Here is a 21980-nt window from a genome sequence, read left to right on the forward strand (position 1 = left end):
GGGGTTGAATGACGCCTGACGGTCAGTCGGAGCTCGGAGGCCCTCCTGAGGGTGGAGGCCCTTGAAACATAGCAAAGGCCTCCTATGCCTAGATCAGGCATGACTTACTTGACTTATTCCTGTAGGCTCCTAGGTGGAGCACTATGTTTTGAGCAGTTTTTTCCCCCAGCTGGGCCCACGATAGTCCGGTCGTCTTTGCCTCACTCTCCATTGATCTTCTCCAGGTCTGTTTTGGCCTCCTGACTTTTCTTTGCCCTGTGGATTCCACAGATCAGGCATGTGCACTGCAAACCATGTGCAGACGGTGAAAAATTACTGGACAGTGGGCACTAAAACACAAATGAAGTGGGAACTGGGGGAAGTGCAGTTCTCCGGAAAGTCAAGTGGCAAGTGCCCACACTCTGCTGTATGATTTTGTCTAATAATAATTTATAAAGCTTTATTTATTTTTTTATTCTATTTTTATTTTTTTACACAAAATAATACACGAGTCCTCCCCGGCCCCCCTCCTAACAACCATTATGTCTGCCTACAACGATCAATGCTGCACATGGATGATGGACCAGATGGGCTGTTTCTCTGTTCCATCGTCATATCGCGATACAGAGCGACGAGGCCACGGACAGAGCTGAGCTGAGCTGAGCAGCAGCAGCACTGAGAAACATGGCGGAAGGTATGAGATATAATTTTTTCTTTTTACAAATTAATGGTATAGCCTACCCCCCTTCCTTTGCTATGCGCATTTAACTGTGATATTGACGTCTGTTTTGACCTAAAGCTTTAAATCATGCATGGCGTCACTCTTCTCGGCTGATCTTGTTTGCTTGCTAGCGTAGATGTTGCTGCTAGCGCAATTTTATTTACTATTCGGAGGAGGTGGTCAAGCAAGTCATGACATATGTGGTTCAGGTTCGACTGTGGGGATGAGTTTTAGTTTAGCTTGGCAATGGACGACTATTACTTTAACTTGTACAAATTGACATTTAATGTTTACGATGATTTGCCCAGGTAGTGGAATGTTAACTGCTTTGAAGCTTACTCATTCTAGCTACAGTAGTACTGTCCTGCGGTTATGACTGTCAACATAACCTAATAACCGTGTGCTGCATTACAAATTTCAATCTATTTGGTTAATATTAGAGAACAGGAGGACAGGGTGTCCACTGGACAGGTGTCACTCCGTGTCAGGAGTCATGATCATCTCCACAGCTATATAGAGTGATATTAATGCTGCCATAGGATCTCAAGGCACGCTGTGTGCCTGTTCAGATAAAAATATGCACAAAAGCAAAATAGTCCAACCACCAAGAGCGATTACTATGGCTATGGGAATAGAGCAATATTTAATTTGAAATTAAATTGTGCTTTTCTTTGGACTTGTTGATTTCAACTGCCCAGTACAGTACGCTATAAATGTCATGAGTAACGTGACAATTTGGGGTGGAGTTTCCTTAAGTACCAACACTTGATAAATAATCGCCTGAATTGGCTTCCCCCAAATAAATCAAATACAACTTTGCATTATATAGGCATGTATTAAATACTATTCTGCAACAGCATGTAAAATATTGTTTGTCAAAGTTGTTCTAGTACTTTTGCTAATAATTTTGGCCCTAAGCTCTTGGTGCAGCACAGAACCCTTCCTGTGTTGGGGTGGTCAGGTGGTGTTGAGAAACTCCCACTCTGCGCCTCATGACCAGTAATGATGCCAGCAACAGTTTACGAGGGAAGGCGAAATAATGTGCCTCCTCAGCATTCTGCCCCCAGTAAAATTTCTCTGTTTGAAATGGAAGGAAGTGAAGTGGGCCCCAGTGACATTCTGCACAAACCAGACTTAAACATGAATCACACTTGTAACCCCCCGCTCTGCAGAAAATCTAAAGGAAATGAAGTAATTTCTGCAAATTACATGACTCAAAAACAACCACCCTCATTGTATTCTGTTTCAGACAGCTTTCGAACAAAGTTCTGTCATAGGATCATATAGAGAAATTAAAGTTTCTGGACAGCTGCTGCTGAAGTGACCCTGAAGTGTTGTGCAGACAAGAGGTCACGTAATAGAATAGACAAAACACCTTGGTGGCTAGGCTGGCATTGGCAAATAGTAAATACAATGAACATTTAAATTCTTGTGGGTGCAAATCTAGCTCACTGCCACTACTCATCCCTCATTGTTGCTCTACAATTTTGCTGTCTATAGACAAGTTACAGACACATTAAACAAATAATCTTAGGAGTGATATTGTATGGTAAAATAAACATTGTCCCAAAGCAGGTTTTTGACCTGTACAATTGTATCACTGCATTGGCTATAAATAACTGATACGTCTAGTAGTCTACATTGATGTATTAGCCTTGCTGCAAAAACAATGCAGGCCTAAATAAGTGCAGCAACATAAATAGTTCTCCGCTAACCTGGTTTCTTCTCACCGTGTCCTCTGTCTCATCCTTTCACTGTGCTCCTGTGCCATAACCTGGGACAGAGGAGGTGGCCAAGCTTCAGAAGCATCTGGCCCTGCTTAGGCAAGAGTATGTGAAGATGCAGCAGAAGCTGGCCGACACAGAAAGACGCTGTGCAGTGCTGGCCGCTCAAGCCTCCAGCCAGGGTTCCCCCAGCACTGCTGCTGGAGACACTTTCATCAGCCGACTGCTGAACATCGTGGCCGACCTCTATCAGCAGGAACAGTACAGGTGAGGGAGATGATCATTATGGTAGCCAATTGGTTTCAATACAAGGACAGGTACAACCGTGAAGCTTTCATTCAGCCGACATTTTCATGTAACATTTACACAAAGTGTGGTGGCAGACTAGAACCATTTGTGTTTGACATGAGTCAAAAGGCCTACATTATAATCTCAGGGCAACACACCACTACTTGTTTTTCCACAATAGGCCTATGGATTGTTTACCCTTAAAGCCCACTCCACAGTCTACACCAATGATTTGCCATGCAACTATTTGCATTTTTGCAACCATTATCCCCAATGGTAGTTGCATTGGTACAAAAACAGTTTTTTAATGTCAACTACATTAAAACTGTTTTGTTGCAAGGAGGTGCAACTAGTTGTATTGGTGTGGTTTGGCCTTGTTGTGGTACAGGTACAGTGACACAGGTACATGTTGTGACACATGGTACAGGTGCACATATGTGCAACTGTACCCTGTCCTACGGTACAGTATCCCTTCCCTTCCAAACAAAACGGCATTTATCAGACAAGTGGCAGCTTGTCTACTGTGACTGAGCCATCTGAAGGTTTTTCTGCACTACAAAAATGTAACATTTTAAAATTGTTGGTTTATTTGTGATGACACATTGTAGCTGCATTTCTGTTTATGGAATTGTCATGTTTAAGATAGCTTCTTTTCATTTGTTCACTTTACACAATCACATATATAACATCTGAATATTCCTGAAGGGATCAATAAACTTTAATCTTAATTTGACATCATATGCATTGTTTCACTACTAGACATTGGCCTATGTCATTCACTGTTGCTTATGTGCTCAAATGTTTGACTTGTATTCTGGAGTTAAGTAATTTGTCCAAAGGTAAAGACTTAATAATATTACTGTTAACAAATATTATACTATTAATAATATATAAAAATATATATATCATAATATTAAAATATTACTGGTTGCACGTTGCAGTGATATTGTGGCCACTTTTTTGCAGTGATCTGAAGGTAAAAGTTGCAGGGGAGGAGTTCAGTGCCCATAAGTTTGTGTTGGCTGCTCGCAGTGATGTTTGGAGTCTGGCTAACCTGGCCGCCACCTCAGAACTGGACCTAACAGGTGAGCAGTCGAGCTCTAACAGCACTGTGTTAAGTAGCCAGTAACACATTTTCCGGCCAGTGTTTATTCCACATACAATTCATTGTTGGTTGGTCGATTTCTAGCATGACAATAGCTGAGCACTGTCCTTTTGAACTTCTATCATCCGATGGTTGTCCAGATGCCAAGCCAGAAGTTGCCGTGGCGATGTTGAACTGGGCATACACTGACGACTTGGAGCTTAGTGGGGACGATGCCTTTCTTATTGACTTGATGAAGCTGGCCAACCGCTTCCAACTACATCTGCTCAGAGAGCGGTAAGCAAACCGTAGTCGGCTTCTACTGAGAAGTATAGTTTACAGTCTTGCTGATTTCCGCAGCAGCAATTGTGCTATTATAGCTCCATGCCTTTATTTTACAGATTGATTTAGCAAGTAATTGGGTGGTGCAAATAAATTGTCTCTCCTTTGGGGCAGGTGCGAGAAGGGTGTGATGTCGTCCGTTAATGTTAGGAACTGTATTCGCTTCTATCAAACGGCTGAGGAGCTCGATGCCACCACACTGATGAACTACTGTGGGGAAATCATAGCTAGTCACTGGGTGAGGCACTTTTCTTTAGTGTGTGTGTGTGTGTGTGTGTGTGTGTGTGTGTGTGTGTGTGTGTGTGTGTGTGTGTGTGTGTGTGTGTGTGTGTGTGTGTGTGTGTGTGTGTGTGTGTGTGTGTGTGTGTGTGTGTGTGTGTGTGTGTGTGTGTGTGTGTGTGTGTGTGTGTGTGTGTGTGTGTGTGTGTGTGTGTGTGTGGTACCTCCACGATGTTCTTTTGTGCATGAGGTGAAATTTTGAAGTTGCTGCTTTAATTTGTTGTGCGTCTGCCCTCACTTTCACAACTGTGTGAGTGATGTACATTTTCCTTAGTTTGTATTAGTAGTAGTATCTCATCTCATTATCTACTGTATATCTATTATAATTGATATAATTGAGTTTTGACCAGAGCCACAGTATGTAGTCAACAGCCTATGCTCCATGAAAAGGAGCGATAGGCATAAGTCTTTAAGTAATAGTATGAAAGGCAATGTCAGATCTTTCTCTCCCCATCAAAAACATAACCTATTACCATTGTACTTTAAGATCTTTAATGACTGACTGACTTTTTACTATCTAGACTGAAACTAAATTAACTACTTTCAGTAATCTATTCAGTTAGTCTTGTAATAGTCATTCTCAGGAGCAGTCTAAACTGCAATATAGAAAAGGGTCATTTCTGCAACCGTAGTTTTCTGTTTCAGTCAAGGAAATGTATTTGTCCAGGGACCCCCTTCTAAAAATTGTGCCAGCCACTGCCAGGGAACGCCATAAGGGACGTTTTGTGTTGTAACATTAAATTAAGTTTTTGCTGGGTACCACCAAGTACCCCTGGGGGCCCCCATACTTCACTTTGAGAACCATTGCACAGGTGCATCTGGTTTCTCACCTTGAAATTGTTTTTGGGTCCCTGGAATCTTTCGGTTTCTGGTGCTGGTTTCAAAGTAAAGTATTTTTTCTACCGTACTGCCAGTTGAAATTACTTTCCTCCCATCTTTCCTACCAGGATGACCTGAGGAAAGAAGACTTCAGCACCATGAGTGCCCAGCTCCTCTACAAGATGATCAAGTCCAAAACGGAGTATCCGCTCCACAAAGCCATCAAAGTGGAGAGGGAGGATGTAGTGTTTCTTTACCTCATGGAGATGGATTCACAGGTCAGTTATCAAGATAGTTGTAAATATCTGAAGTTGTCCCTCTATGATGGGCATGGGGTTAAGTCAAATTCACTATTGATGACTTTCTTGAATCACATTCTCTTCTGATTTATTTCAGTTGCCAGACAAGCTGAATGAACTAGACAACAACGGGGACCTGGCATTAGACTTGGCACTCTCTCGCAAACTGGAGAGCATTGCTACCACACTGGTGAATAACAAAACGGATGTGGATATGGTAGACCAGAGTGGATGGAGCCTCCTGCATAAAGCCATCCAACGAGGTATGGTTGAGGGTGAAAGTATAGAAAAAAACTTTAAAAGGTTTTGGAATGAAAAATCTGTGAAAAATACCTTCCTGGTGGCTTAGCCACTTAACTTTTTACTTCCTTGATCGGGGTCCCTCAGGTGTTTGTACTTGATACCCTCCTTTTTAAGTTAATAGATTACTCTGTTATGCTGCCGAATATTTGCCTATAATGTAGAAATGCACCGATTAGAATATTCTTGGCTGATTCATATTCTGTTTTTGTTTTTAAGTCTGACTTGCCGGTACAAATATTTTTCAGAGTTTCTCTCAAAGAACTATAGTTTATGGCCCAAAAACCCTCAAACATAAAACAGAAGGTGGCAGCCAGGTAATTCAACAGCTCATGCTGAACAGTGTCCATCCACACTGATGGCATGTTGCTCTGCGCCTGTCATCATCATCATCGGTTTAAAGCCCGCTTTCCAGGCACCGCTGGGTTGGAATGGTTTCTCGATATGGCTTTCTTCCACCCGGAACTGTCCATGGCCACCCCATGGTCGATGCCAACACCGTCATCTGCCAGGTCTTCTTAGGCCGCCCACTGGGTCTTGTCCCCTCTAAGTTAATCAACATTTCTTTCTTCACCCAATCGTTCCCTTCCTTCCTTACTACGTGTCCGTACCATCGCAGTCTGCCTCTCCTCACCACATCCACTATGGCATCCACTCCTGTCCTCTGTCTCAGCTCTGCACTGGTCTTTCTCTCCCTCAATGACACACCGCACATCCATCTGATCATCCTCATCTCTGCTCTGTTAAGCTTCTCTTCATGCTCCACCCTCAGAGCCCATGTCTCACTTCCATACATCATGCAACTTCAGGCAGAGTACACTTGCACTTTCATTTTCAAGGATGGAGCCTTGGATGTTAGAAATGGCATGAGTTCCCTGAACTTCTTCCATCCACTTCTCACCCTTATGGTCACTGCTAGGTCCACCCCCATCAGCGTTGAGCATGTCCCCTAGGTAGCAGAAACTGTCCACCACCGCATACGCCTCTCCGTCCACTACAAGCCCCTCTTGATCGGCTGCATCTGATTGTGGGACGTCTCCCCTGCACCGCTTGCACTGGAATGCCTCACTTGCCACTTGCCGGCTGCCTGTCTGTAAATATGAGCGGCACAGATCTATGACAAAGGCTCAGGGGCCGACACGATTGCTCAGGGCATTACGGTATGACATGCCTAGAATATAATGACTCTTGACCTGTTTCTTATGTCATCTTGTTGCCCTGCTGTTGGAACTAATGGAGCAGAACACTTTGAAAGCATCTGAAACAAATATAATGTATATAAAATATATCAACTTACTTCAAGGGAAAGGCTTGCTCGACTCAAGGACAGTCTGTGAGAGTTCAGGGGTATGCAGATTCAGAAAATACGTAGAAGGAGAATAAAATCCGCACTCAGTAATAGTCTTGTTTAATAATGACAGAGGACCCACAGCAGCAGTAAAACCAAACGGATGTGCAGGCCTTCGTCAGTGTAGGAATTATCAAGATTTGTGCACACCGGACTGCATCTGTTTGGTTTGACTGCTGCTGAGGATCCTATATCATTATTAAACAAGACTCTCCTTCTACACTTTGCAAATATTTCATACAACCTGATGGAAATTGGGAACCTTAAAGGTTTGAGTGAAAGTCTGATGTTCACGTTGTTCTCCCGCCCCGTCCAGGTGATGAGTTTGCCTCTACCTTCCTGATCCGCCACTCTGCCCAGGTGAATGCAGCCACGGTGGGGGCAGTGGAGACCCCCCTGCATCTGGTCTGCTCCTTCAGCCCAAAAAAACACACTGCGGAGGTCATGAGTGGGATGGCCCAGATTGCAGAGGCCCTGCTCAAGACTGGAGCCAACCCCAACAGTCAGAACAGCAAGGGGAGGTGTGTCAACTAGTTTTGTTTTTTGTTAGTTTGTTTGGTTTCATTCTTATTCAAGCCTTCAAACTAAGCCTTGAAAATAAAAAATAAATAAATGACACAGTGAACATTTTAAGCAACCAGTTTGATGCATTAGAGAGCAGGTCTAACATTGCTGCCAGCAGTTTATTGTAATATTACGTCATTCTCTTTCCTCGTATGTAGAACCCCTTTGCACGAAGCTGTGTCATCAGGGAATGAGCCCGTGTTCAGCCAACTCCTACAGTGCAAACAGTGAGTCATGTTTAAGAAACCCTCAATTTCCCATGGCCTTCATAAAGACACAAAATAAATCTGGTAATAACCCGTCGTTATCTTGCACTCGCCTGTCAGGCTTGACCTGGAGCTTAAGGACCACGAGGGGAGCACGGCCCTGTGGCTGGCACTACAGTACATCACAGTCTCTGCAGACAACTCTGTAAATCCGTTTGAGGATGAGGCACCAGTGGAGAATGGCACCTCGTTTGATGAGAACAGCTTCGCAGCTCAGCTAATCCAGAGGGGCAGCAACCCAGATGCGCCTGACATTACCACAGGTACTATTAAAGACACTCAGATGGTTGCATCCATTTAATAGCAGCTTGGCTCCACCTTTATCACATGTTCACTCCTCTCCTCTTTCATTCTCCCTCCTCACCCCCTCCAGAAAACTGCCTCCTGCAGAGAGCAGCAGTGGCAGGCAATGAGGCGGCCGCCCTCTTCTTAGCTACTCACGGGGCAAAGGTCAACCTTGTCAACAAATTGGTGAGTGCTGGAAGTCACATGTTTCCTGTAAAAACGATTACAACCGGCCGTCAATACGGAATACTTTTCTAACAGACGGAAGGCAATTGACCTTTTAACAAGGTTTAAGTAACTAGTAATATAATAACTTTACATTTTCAGTAACATTTTGAGTAATAATATTACTAATATGTTACTATTTTCCAAAAGTAACTAGTTACTATTTTCTCAAGCCTTGTATGGTGGTACTGTGGGCTTGAGTGTTTATTTATAATGGTACACTGGGTTGGGATGGAGTTGCTTTGCAGGCTGCAATTCGATTCATGAAGCAGTTTACAAATTATGAATTTTCCAAACTTTCCCACGTTAGTAGTCTAATTCAGTATTATTTTGTTTTGTCTGTGTATTTTGCGGAGGGACGCTCTTTCTCAAGTCTGCTCGGATGCAGACTTATACACGATGGGACCAAAGCTTGCTGTATGTCATTAGAATGCCTTATTCTCGACTACTAACTAACGTGGGAAGTTTGGAAAATTCCTTCACACCCAAAATATGGGAATGACGTTCGAACGTCTTCCAAACTCCAACTGCAACCAACCAATCAACTCCAACCGCCACCCGAACACAAGGTTGCACAGACTTGGCGAGCTGCAGGCACACAGTACAATTTCTTCGAAATTTTGTTTCTAGTGATATATTGCATTTATATTGTATATCATATTTCTACCACTTTGAACGTTTTTTTCAGATTCATCAGATTTTTAGATTGGCGCTGAATGCATCTCAATGCACATGTGACGTATATTATAGACACATTTTCTTATTTGTATCCATACATTCTTTCGCCACTGTCAACCTGTTGTCCCTATTTTGGGCATGTCATTATACGTAGGTGAACATAGCAATCTGCGATCTACATAGCAGTAGATCTGCTATTCCTGCAGTTTACTCTTAAATGGTTTTTCTCTGCCCTCTGCCAAAAAGTGAAATTCAGGCCCTGTCTCTGCAAGTTGACTTTCTTACATGAATGGCTTCCTCAAAAATCTTAACAACCCAAAATTATACTAGTTTCATATCCATTTGAAAGTTCTGGCAGAAATCTCAGTGAGTCATAGTGACAATGAGTTTAACATGCCAAGACAACAAGACCAACAAGACTTTAACAAGACCACCGATATGGTCCTTGAACTACATATCACAGGACTTGTGCTATGAAATCACAAATGTTATTTATTCCGCTTTCCCCCCCTCCCTCTACAGGGCGAGACACCTCTCCATACAGCATGTCGCTGTGGCCTGGCAAGTCTGACTGCTGAGCTCCTCCAACAGGGGGCCAACCCCAACCTTCAGACCCAGAAGGCCTTGTCTGAAGATGTGCATGGGGTGGCGCTGCAGAGCCCCCTCCACATGGCCATCTCTCACAACCATTCAGATGTGGTCTCTGTCATCCTGGAGCAGAAAGGTCAGCACAGAGGGCAGTTTTAGAAATATAGCAATATCGCAGAATGCCGGATATAATTGAGAGGAGTCTAATTGGAGTCCCAATCTGTTAATTGGTTAAGTATTGTTAACAATGAATTTGAAAGGTAAGAGTAAGGTAAGAGTAATTTGAAGGAAAGTTCCCAACTTTCATGAATAGGCCGATGCCGGTCTAGTATATATCAAAGCATAGTAACAAAAACAAAATGACTCAAGTCAAGTCACCTTTATTTGTATATCAATAAAATCAGAAGTTATTTTAACAATTTCTATTGGAGGAGGAATGACACAGGATCTATAAGTGATAGAAAGAGACCCTTCTAGTTTTCTGGGGGGAAAAAACAAAACTCACAAGACAAACACATCTGAACACAAAAGATATGTAGGATCAGACCTGGTGTGAGCAGTGTAAACGGTATTGGATGTGTACTGTATACGATATGCTGTAATGGGACATGTCATGTGAAATACCTGCAATATTATTAATATATTTCTAAATGGTCAATACATATGAGATATTACTATACAGATGTATGCATGCAGATAATACAATTGCACTTTGTAAGTATATAACAGTCCAATGTGGATGCACTAATTGTATTTCTTTCCTTCACAGCCAATGCACTTCATGCCACGAACAACTTTCAAATCATCCCAGATTTCAGTCTCAAAGACTCCATGGACCAGACAGTACTGGGATTGGCCCTTTGGACAGGTACGGTACACACAGTTAGACCTGTGGTCATTCACATGTGATTGTGGTCTTATTTACTGAACTCAGACTTATGAATTACACATGTTAGGAGAGGAATGTGGAGTGTGTTATGAGCTTGTAGATCTGATATTTTTGATACAGTTCACGTGGTTAATAGAGTGCTAAGATGTTTCTTCTTGAATGACACTTGTTTTGAAAGTGTTTGATTACGATTATGTGTTATTAAATAAATACAATATCTGTCCCTGTCAGGTATGCACACCATAGCGGCTCAGCTGTTGGGCTCAGGGGCTTCCATCAATGACACCATGTCAAATGGCCAAACCCTGTTACACATGGCCATCCAAAGACAGGACAGCAAGAGTGCCCTGTTTCTGTTGGAGCATCAGGCTGACATCAATGTTCGGTAAGATCAGTCACTGTCATGTTATGCTTCAGTGGATAGAAAAGTGGCTAGTGTTTATGTTTGTCAATGTTGGTCCGTCCACCACTAATGGCCTTTCCCCTACCTAGGGCTACACTTACGCTGAACTTTCCACTTGCAGACACATTTATCTCATAAAGAAAATCTAATGGGCAGATTACCATGAGTAACATGACCAACGCTTCAGTGTACCCTTAGGTACAAATATCAACTTTCCATGCTTACTGATCTAGGTAACCACCACATGGCCTTTGATCTACATACAGACACCCTTTGGCCAATTTCATGCTGGGTGCTTATTTATTTTCTAAAATGATGAGGACAATGTGTCATAGTATGGAGGGTGTCTCAGTTCTAGGTTCATTTCTGGCAAAGCTGTAAGCAATTTGAGCAATACCCATCGGGAGCAGTTAGGGGTCCAGTGTCTTGCTCAAGGACACTTCGTCATGTAGCCAGGAGGAGCTGAGAATCGAACCTGGAACCTTCACATTCCAAGACGGACGCTCCACTGGGAGCCACTCCTGAGCTGATTTGAAGAGATGATCATATAACTAATGTGGCCAAAAATACCCTTCTGTGTATTATGCCTGCGTAAATTGCAGAAAGTTTCCCTTTAATTAGAGATGCTCCGATCAATTGGCCACAAATCTGTGATCGGCCGATATTCACTCCAAATGACTCGATCGGTGACCGGCAATTTACCCTATCTGGAGAAACCGTCTTATACCATTTTAGTGGTATAAAAGTCAATCAGATATATAGTATAATATCATTTTGCATCTTTGTGACAGGCCACCCTAAACATTCTCCCCTTCCTCCCCACACAGGAACAGTTTTAACGTTGGTTTTGACATTTTGGAAATCTTCCCCTTACAGACAAGATCGGTATCGACTGATCATGAGGAAAACAATCGGTGATCGGGATCGGTCCCAAAAAACCTGATATGGGCATCCTTACCTTTAATGCATCTTTCTCTTCTTTCAAGGACTCAAGAAAGCCAGACACCCCTACAGCTAGCCATCAGTAACCAGCTTCCCCTAGTAGTGGATGCCATCTGCACACGAGGAGCAGACATGTCTGTTGTGGACGAGAAAGGTGACCCTCCTCTCTGGCTGGCCCTGGAAAATGGCTTGGAAGACATTGCCTCTACACTGGTGAGACACACCCAAACCAAACCAAATATGATGGAACCATGAGATGAAAGTAGATGTCATTTATTCTTATTAGGTATTTGCATTGTTCATAGTGGTGTGTTTTGCCGTACACATGCCACAGTTATTAAATCAGCGGTTTCGGATTTCCGCATTTAATGTCGTTGATGTTGTCAGCCGTTGGTCGTGTTGTTTGACTATTACTAACCGTAACGGCTAAATCTAACCCTAACCTCAGTCTTAACCGACCACGTAATTCCCCTAACCTCATATCAGTCTTAACCGGCCATGTAAATCAGTTTCACGATGGTTTCGCTTCTGCGGCAGTAATTTCACTTCCGCATTTCCTAGTTATGTGGAAACAGTGACGTCATCTCTGTGGGGGCTGCGGGGCTCGAGCCCCCATGAAGAATTTGTAACAACTCTTTTGTCCTGACTCTTAAGGCCTCACTCACACCTAAGACACACGCAAGACACACTTGTGTCCTGTGTGTTCTGTGTGTCATGGCTGCCTCAATGTATTTCCAATGGGAGTCACATGGTTTGAAGACACAACCTTGTTTGAATGGGGGGGAGGGCAGAAGACAGCCATGCAATGTTGTGTCATGAAACCATGTGACTCATTGGAAATGCATTGAGGCGGCCGTGACACTCCCAACATGCAAGACACAATGTGTCTTGCGTGTGTCTTACGTGTGAGTGAGGCCTAAAGGTCTCCACACACCGGGCGCGAATTCAGATTTTTAAGCAGCGTTTCTCCATCGGTTTTCTGAAAAACGCGGCCGGTGTGCAACCACCTTAACTGTCCGGGGGCGGGGGGGTGGACGTTGCCTGTCCTCGTTTACGTTCGCACAGTTCAGGCATTCAAATGCTAATCTGGTGGCTTTTGTTTTAACCTGCCAGGTAGGGTATAAAAGATGCATACAGTGTGCATTCTTGGTTGCTTCCAATTCTGTGATACCAGATTTTTTTTAAACTTTACACAAGTGTACTTGTCTGAAATTGGTTTGATGTATTTTCTTTGTCCACATTTCCTGCATTTTCCCTGCTAGGTGCGCCATGGCTGTGATGCCACTTGTTGGGGCCCTGGTCCTTCAGGCTGCCTGCAGAGCCTTCTGCACAGGGCCATAGATGAGAACAATGAGACCACAGCCTGCTTCCTCATCCGCAGGTCTGGCTCCACAGCACTTGCACACATATGGCTGTAGACTTTACATTATTTACCTATGTCCTTTATTATATCCTACCAATGGCATACATTGTCTCCCTGCAAGCAGCCAAGAATTGACAATAGAATGTTATTTTAACCAATTCAAATAATGACAATGGAATTTAGCCAGTTTCAGAGGCAAAGCCTCATACAGGCACAGTCAACACTTGATCCAATAATACACTATACACTAGCATGGTATTTAATTTCATTCCAGTACATTTTTTTGACTGACTCTGGTTGACTTTAACGGTGGTGAGGATATGCTTGCTGTCAGTATGATCAGTCTAACATTCCGTCTATCCTTCATCTGTCCATGTGTGCAGTGGCTGTGATGTGAATAGCCCCAGGAGGCCAGGTCTTAATGGGGAGGGGGATGAAGAAGCTCGGGATGGACAGTCCCCCCTCCACCTGGCGGGTAGCTGGGGGTTGGACGACGTGGTGCAGTGCCTTCTGGAGTTTGGGGCCAATGTCAACGCACAGGTCCGTCTCAGTTGAATCACAGACTAGTGTTTTCCTGATATTGCAATGTACTCTTTCCCTTGTAGATGGCCTGTCACCAAAGCATGTAGTTTAGGAGCGGTTGCACATCACACATCATGGACGAGTTCATTCAGGGATGGACAACCTTTTCAGGGGCGTGATCTACCCAACCGCATTCCAACCTTTTCAGGGACGTGATCTACCCAACCGCATTCCAACCTTTTCAGGGAAGTGATCTACCCAACCGCATTCCAAGGACGTGATCTACCCAACCGCATTCCAAGCGTGGAGACTATAGAAAAAAACAACACCATAATCATTATTATCACCAGTAAGATGCCTGAGGGCGAGAAGCGACCTCGCCCTTGGGCGAGCGCTGGCGCTTTGGCATGGGGGATCAGATCAACATGGAAGGAATTCTGTACTGGCCATATAAGGAGCATGTCTTGAGTGTACAGGCCAGGGTTTGATGAGGTCAGATCAACATATGGAATGTCAGAACAGGTCAGCTCCATATAGTATATGAAGATCTAAGGGTTGTAGGAAAGGGAAGGAAACTTGGAAAGGAAAGATTTATTATTCTGGATATAAATAAGTAAATGCAGTGATTCTCTGGCAAATTGATGGACATTGTATTTGAACACAAACCCATGCCTTGACATGAACACAGATAATACACACATTTTTCGATAGATCAATTGTAGCTATATGGAATGGAAAAGTAATTAATCCCATATTTTTCTTAAAATTGATTAATTCAATGCACAAGTACTTATTCAATTGATGATTTCCATTGCAAAACAATTCGATACCGATTATTTCCATTGCAAAACAATACGATACGATATTAGCTGTTTACATATCGATATACTTTGTTATAGTGTATATATATCTTTACACCCCTACTGATGATTATTTATGAAAAATCTAATTGTGAAAGCATCCTCCATTCCCCATAGGATCGATCTGGCCCAATTCATCCTACACCAAAAATGAGTTTTGTTCTTTCTTTATCTGATCTTGCTCTGGTTACATTCCCCAGGATGCAGAGGGCCGAGCTCCTATCCACATTGCCATTAGCAACCAGCACAGTGTCATTATCCAGCTGCTTATTTCCCATCCGGAGATACGTCTGAACATGCGTGACCGCCAGGGCATGACCCCGTTTGCCTGCGCCATGACCCACAAGAACAACAAGGCTGCTGAGGCAATCCTTAAGAGAGAGCCTGGGGCTGCTGAGCAGGTACTGTTGCGCACACACACACACACACACACACACACACACACACACACACACACACACACACACACACACACACACACACACCCACCCCCTGGTATGAATCTTAACTGATCTTAGATCCTTTTCATCTCTGTTCAGGTGGACAACAAAGGGCGTAATTTCCTCCACGTTGCCGTGCAGAACTCAGACATTGAGAGTGTCCTATTCCTCATCAGCGTCCAGGCCAACGTCAACTCCAGGGTGCAGGATTCGGCCAAACTCACTCCACTTCACCTGGCTGTCCAGGCGGGCTCTGAGATCATTGTCCGCAATCTGGTAAACGGAACAGCTTTATTCATGCTGAGTGACTGTATTTGCTGTACTTGCTGCTGACATTTGGGTACATTTTTGTTTATGCATGTTATACATGTTATGCACTTCCAGCTGCTTGCAGGGGCCAAAGTGAACGAAGTGACCAAACACAGGCAAACAGCCCTACACTTGGCTGCCCAGCACGACTTGGCTACTATTTGCTCTGTACTGTTGGAGAATGGGGTTGACTTTGCTGCTGAAGATGAGAATGGCAATAACGGTAACAATCTGCTGTTGGTTCAAGCTTTTGGTTTTTACTTGTGATGTGATGAGGACCAGTCCAAAGTGTCCGGTTCTCAGTCTCAACAATATTTTAGGCTTAGTGCATATTTGACCTCCTGCACATAATCCTATACCTACATGTAAGATCTTGCAGTTAGCTTGATCACACTCATAGTAATCTGCAGGGTCTCCTAGGCTACACTCACAGAAACGAAGGCGTTTGAGCACATAAAGCCAATTCTATCCTTGCTGCACTGATTCCTATTGTGGTCAGATCTGATGATTAACTTGTTGCTTATTAAAGCACTACATTGGTTAGCTCCATCTTACCTAACAGACCTCATCAGCTCATATATTCCACCGCATATGCTAGATCACAGGATGCTGGTTAACAATAATTAAGCAATCCGTAGACGGCAGTCAATTTTTCCATCTTGTACTACTAATGTGGAATAAACTACCTCATTCAATCAGAGAGCTCTGTTGAAACAGTTTTATTGTACAATACATTTGTTGGTTACATTTTTGTTATATTAGCTTCTGTAAAGTGTATTGAGAAACCTGTGACTATGCACTTTATAAATACATTTACTTGCCTACTCTTATGAAACAGAAATACTGTGCTATTAGCACATCCTGTACATAAAATCCTCACAAAATAATACCAATTGGTATTTTATAGTTATTGTTGTCAGAATCAGAACTGATTAGTCAGTTAAAACAAAGTTCCAGTTATAAGGATGGGGCATTTGTGTAATGAGCAACACGGTGTGGGTAGTGCCCCAACAACGTGTAGGTACCAAAACACCCTGCAATATTCTTATGTTGGTATTCACTCTTGTTTTGAGTTGCTTGGTGGATTGGATGATTGCACTCTCCTGCAGTAATAAGGCAAAAACAACACATATTTTTACACTTTAGTGTAGTGTATTATTTTATACGGTCAGGTACTGTGTAAAATGCTGCTTGGAGAATACACAAACCCAATAAAGTTGCAGGACCCATTCTCAGGTGCTAGGCACACAACTGTGACTGGCACACACCTGCCAGCATTTGAAGATCAAAATGAGAGTGAATGCCAACAGAAGTCTCTTGCAGGGGAATTTACCAACACGTTTAGCTGTGTTGCTCATTCCACGCGATCCTTATAACTCGTACCTTGTTTTAATCACCGATAGCAATGATATAGAAAGAATACAATACCAATTGGTAATATTGAAGGGAAGAAATAATCGACTAAAGTTAAATCTCTGAACTTCTTGTGAGGATTCTTATTTTTAACTACATTTTAAGACGTTCTATTGACTGCCAGGATTCAGTGTTTTTCACCAACCTTTGAAAAATCATAGAATGTTCTGCATCGCTCCATTCCATGCACTGGTGCCCTCAAAAGACGTGCACAGGTGTCCTAGAATCGGAAAATAATCCTGATCCATTAACGACAATCCGTTTGAAAGACACAGGCTCTCGTGTACATGTACACAGGCTCTCGATGATGTTGTATTACATCATCCCATAGGAATGCATGATGTCCCACAGGCTTGGAAAAGCAGGTTTCTTTTCCGGTCATGTGATTGACATGTCATGTGGTGTCCCAGGAACCCTGGAAACCAATGGTGACCCATAGGTTTAATAGTGTACAGCGCCATCCAGAGTCAAAAAACCTAAACTCGGGTAACTCGTGTTTGGCATCCAATGACAGTTCTGTGATGTACTGATGGTCACTACTTTTCCTCTTTTTCATCATCTCAGCTCTGCACCTGGCTGTGATGCAGGCTCGCCTTAACAATGTCCGAACCCTTCTCACAGAATCCAACGTCGACGCTGAGGCCTTCAATCTTCGGTACTGTTGCTCTTCACTGTCATTTCACTCATGATATGCAAACCTCTGCAGACATTGTATCAAATTATAATGTTGTTGTCTCCATAGGGGACAATCACCGATGCACGTCCTGGGGCATTATGGGAAAGAGAATGCAGCTGCCATCTTTGAGTTGTTCTTGGAGTGCATGGCTGAATATCCCCTGGACAAACCAGATAACGAAGGGAACACAGGTAGACTTCACATTTTGGGATCAGTCTCTGCCTGCCCACTATGTCAGATTGGTTCAATTCTGTTAGTCAAAGTGGACGAGTAGACCTCAGTGAAAGATGCTGTCGTGTTAGAATAGACGTGCTCTTATCACCTTCTCCAGTTCTGCTGCTGGCCTATATGAAGGGAAACGCTAACCTGTGTCGTGCCATCGTGAGGTCTGGGGCTCGCCTGGGTGTCAACAATAATCAGGGCATCAACATTTTCAACTACCAAGTGGCAACCAAACAGTTGCTCTTCCGCCTTCTTGGTAAGCCTTTTTTTATTGCATTCATCCTAATCATATATGTATGGTTAGATAAGAGTATAATTCATTATGTGCTATTTGTTTGTTTAGATATGCTGTCCAAAGAACCCCCATGGTGTGATGGATCCAACTGCTATGAATGTGCTGCTAAATTTGGAGTCACAACACGGAAACATCATTGGTTAGTAACTTGATTTATGCAGTAGAAGCATATTGTTTTATTCAGAAGTGTAATCTTCATTTGATATTACTTAACACTGAGGGCCTATTTTATACTTTTGACGTACGATGGTGTCACATGGCGAAAATAGGGGATCTACTTATAAGCAATAAGCTAACAACACGGCGCATTGTTTTTTGTTTTTTTTAGGGACACTATGTTGAAAGTAATTCAAACTATATGGTACATTTTCAACTGTCTTCTTTCTCCAGTCGCCACTGTGGACGCTTGCTGTGCCACAAGTGCTCTATAAAGGAGATTCCCATCATCAAGTTTGACCTGAACAAACCAGTGAGGGTGTGTGACATCTGCTTTGATGTGCTAACTTTGGGAGGGGTATCCTAATGCACCAGCCTGACTGTCATCTACCCCCACATGCTAGCCATGCCACGCCCCAACTGGGTACTGCTGGCTGGGCATGACAGGAGAAAAGGACTTCAGTAGCAGGAAATACTGACAGGGGATCCCTGGACAGTTATGGACCACAACTTCTATACTATTCCAGTCTTATGAAAAAAAATATTAAAATGTTCTAGAGGGACGCTTTGATGTAGAAAACAAAATTATTTTTTTTCATCCAAGTATTGTGAAGAGAAGCTTTCCAGCTGGGTGATGGTTGGACCGTGTCGGAGGGGAGATGCTATACAGGCTCAGTGATCTTGTCATGGTAAAATCTAGATATCACTCAAAACAAGCGCTGTTAACGTCATCTTCAGCCATGTACTGTTCAACATACAGAGAAGTTCACTCAGTTCTCTATATGTAGTAGTCAAAACCAAATGGATATTTCACCATTGGGAGCCTTGGAGATTCATGACCTACACACTAACATTATGCCACTGTTAATGGAAATATCTATATACATGAAAAAGCATTGTAAACCTCCAAGTGGCCCAGACAGTCCACTCCAAAGATCTGGACTGGGAGTCTGGGACACCTGGGACATTCTAACCATAACCATTTTTTCTTCTGTTCAGTTGTCAGTGTAGACTGGGTCAAATAAGGGACAACATGGGTTCTGGTTGCACTTGCAGATTTGTTTTTTAGTTGCTATGAATTAAGATAATTTGACTATGAGCAATTCAATTCTCAATTGAAATAATGGTTGAAACAACCAAGTACACACATCAATCTTGTAAAAGTAAATGATAAAATTGACCTCTGAAAGCCTTACCATAACAGAGGAATTTGAACTTATGAACTGTGCAGAACCCAAATTAATTATGAAGGTGCATAAAATGATTATGCCTATGCATGTTTTATGATTTGTAAACTGAATATCTTTCCGTTGTCATAATCACGTAATTTCCCCCATATCAGTCACCAAAGGATTCATTCCATTTCTGGCCTATCATGAGGTCTTAGTTGGGATTGGCAAACCTGATCCTACTGATATTGCCTCTAGTCAAGTTTTCTTGACTTATCACATTTTAATGCTTCTTGATTTCTAAACCTAACAGGTGCACTTTATCAAGATTACATGACATTTCTGATAATTTAGGAGAATGTGAGGAGGATGGATGGCCAAGTAGAGGGGCCACTTTAGGTATTGTTAAATTGTACAGATAAATGTGTGATATTTTTGACCACTACAACTGTTTTGTACTTAATGCAGTTTGTGCTTGTCATTGTGACAAACTTAAATCTTGCCTCTGTTAATCTTTTATGCACATTGTTTAATCTTTTATGCACATTGTATTGTATCTGTATGCTCAGATATCTAGACAGTCTCTTCCTGGTGTATCCTTTTAGAGAAAGGGAAGACAACTTTACATAAAGGTCATCAAAATAAGAGTGTTTGCCCTCATTGCACCCTCATTGAATAATACTGTTTTGATTTTTCTCTTCTAAAAAACACTTCCCTAAGCATGTTGACAGTCTTGTGATTTTAGTTTAGCCACCACACTAAACTACAACAAGACAGGAGTCATATTCCTGCAGGTTGGGTTTCTTGCTGTCAATCGGCCTGCCGCTACCAGGAAATGCACTCGCTCTCCCTCCAATGGGTCCTCAATACAGACACATTGAGCATGGTTGAAGCTAGGAGAGAAGGGCAACCTATGGACTCGTCCGTCTCTTCACTCCCCCACTGGAAGCAAAACAAATTAAAATATTGTGAATGGCACATTACAAATGACAACCACTTGTATATGACTGTGGCAGTATATGGCGTTTGTGTATAGGGTGGGAGAGGCAACAGTCCCGATTTTTCCATAATCTGGGGTTATTGCGGTAGCGGTACTATTAGTCTGGTGGCTTAAGGCCTATTCATAGTCTGGCTTTTCGGTGGTGAGGTGACCACCGGAGCTGTAATAACATGGAGTGGTGGTGAGTAAAAACAGAAGGGCTGGGGAGAGAGGTGGTTTGCTCTTCACCGCCGCTCAGTGACGTCATGTAGTTCGGTGGTCACCTCACCACCGAATATATTAGACTATGAATAACGCTTTAGTGCACTTTTTTTAGGAGAATAGTGCACTTAAAAGCGCCACATTTTGTATGAGGCTTCTTTAGGACATACTAAAGGATTTTGGCCCAGGAGACCTTGTCAAATATCTTTTAAATATCAAATTGCAAGACTATCAATGAAATATGTGAAAATCCGCCTAGTATTTTTCAGACTATATACATCATAGAATGATCAGAACTTCCAAATGTGATAAAGTTGACTTATTTTGACATTAAAGTCACAGAACATGAAATATCAATAACACCTTTATTGCAATGAAGAATACAAATGAATATGCATCATAGTGTCATGTGAAACATGTTATAGAGCTGTGCATTCTGCCTAGCTGTCACAATTGCATTTGCAAAGTGGGGAGCAGTCCAAATTTGCATTGCTGCATTTGCAGGTACATCACCTTTACAGGTGCATCTGATCAGCTCTCTGCAAGCTCTGGAAACCTCTGGAATGGTCAGCCAAACTGGCACCCATGACTCTTCTTCCCTGTCCCACCCATAGTTCTGTGGAGAAGGAATCACTTGATTTGTGTGCTGGTGGCCCAGATGCCTGCTTGGTAGACTGCCCGTTTCACGTGCTGGAGGAATGCACCCTGGGTGGGAGGCAATTTTTCCATTGTTTTTTCGTTGATGGAGCTCAAAGGACTGGATTTGTCATACAAGATGACCGTTAGTCTTTCAAGCTCCCGGAAGTGCTGGCAGTCAACATCTAGTTGCTGGAAGGGATGCTTTGCCAGATTGACGAATGTTTCTGTCGCAGCATCATAGGCTTGCCAGGTCCGCCAAGCTAATTACTTCTTACCCTTTCCATTAAAGGCAGATGTTTTGTCACAACCGGAATATGCGTGTATCATAGGTAGGGCTCGAGATTTGGGTTCCCCTAGGCTTTTGCAGTCAAGCAGGCATCTGAGCCACCAGCACACAAAGCCACCAAGTGATTCCTTCTCCACAGAACTATGGATGGGTCAAGGAAGATTTGCCAGTGGTGCCAGTTTGGCTGACCATTCCAGAGGTTTCCAGAGCTTGCAGAGACTGTTCCCCACGTTAAGCACAGCTCTGTAACTATGATGCATATCCTTCTACTATAATGTAAAGGGGGAACAAACCAATATGCCTGTTTAGCCGTCTGGCTTCTCCTACAAAACCACTCCATTAGCACACATCTCTCCATGCACAAAAAAATCTGCACTACATTGTCCCTACGCATATTTATTGTACA

General features: G+C 42.9%; 1 protein-coding gene across 2 annotated transcripts; it reads left to right on the forward strand.

Annotated features, from left to right (window-relative positions):
* Positions 1-537: 537 nt before the first annotated feature.
* ankfy1 (ankyrin repeat and FYVE domain containing 1) lies at positions 538-20380 on the forward strand. 2 transcript variants are annotated; one of them, XM_079508227.1, is made up of 25 exons: positions 538-673; positions 2484-2691; positions 3679-3797; positions 3958-4093; positions 4253-4376; positions 5365-5514; positions 5633-5798; positions 7500-7704; positions 7906-7974; positions 8074-8276; positions 8387-8484; positions 9724-9925; positions 10559-10657; positions 10910-11063; positions 12068-12236; positions 13286-13404; positions 13770-13926; positions 14969-15169; positions 15308-15484; positions 15593-15740; positions 17495-17585; positions 17673-17797; positions 17938-18084; positions 18172-18262; positions 18514-20380. In XM_079508227.1, the coding sequence occupies exons 1-25, from the start codon at positions 664-666 to the stop codon at positions 18644-18646; spliced, it is 3501 nt and encodes a 1166-aa protein (XP_079364353.1). In that variant the 5' UTR covers positions 538-663; the 3' UTR covers positions 18647-20380. The 2 variants fall into 2 exon arrangements, with proteins under 2 accessions (XP_079364353.1, XP_079364354.1); XM_079508228.1 differs by lacking the exons at positions 538-673; positions 2484-2691; positions 3679-3797; positions 4253-4376 and having other exon boundaries at positions 3979-4093.
* Positions 20381-21980: the final 1600 nt, after the last annotated feature.

This window comes from Electrona antarctica, assembly GCF_951216825.1.
Source record: "Electrona antarctica genome assembly, chromosome: 8".
Classification (NCBI taxonomy): Eukaryota; Metazoa; Chordata; class Actinopteri; order Myctophiformes; family Myctophidae; genus Electrona; species Electrona antarctica.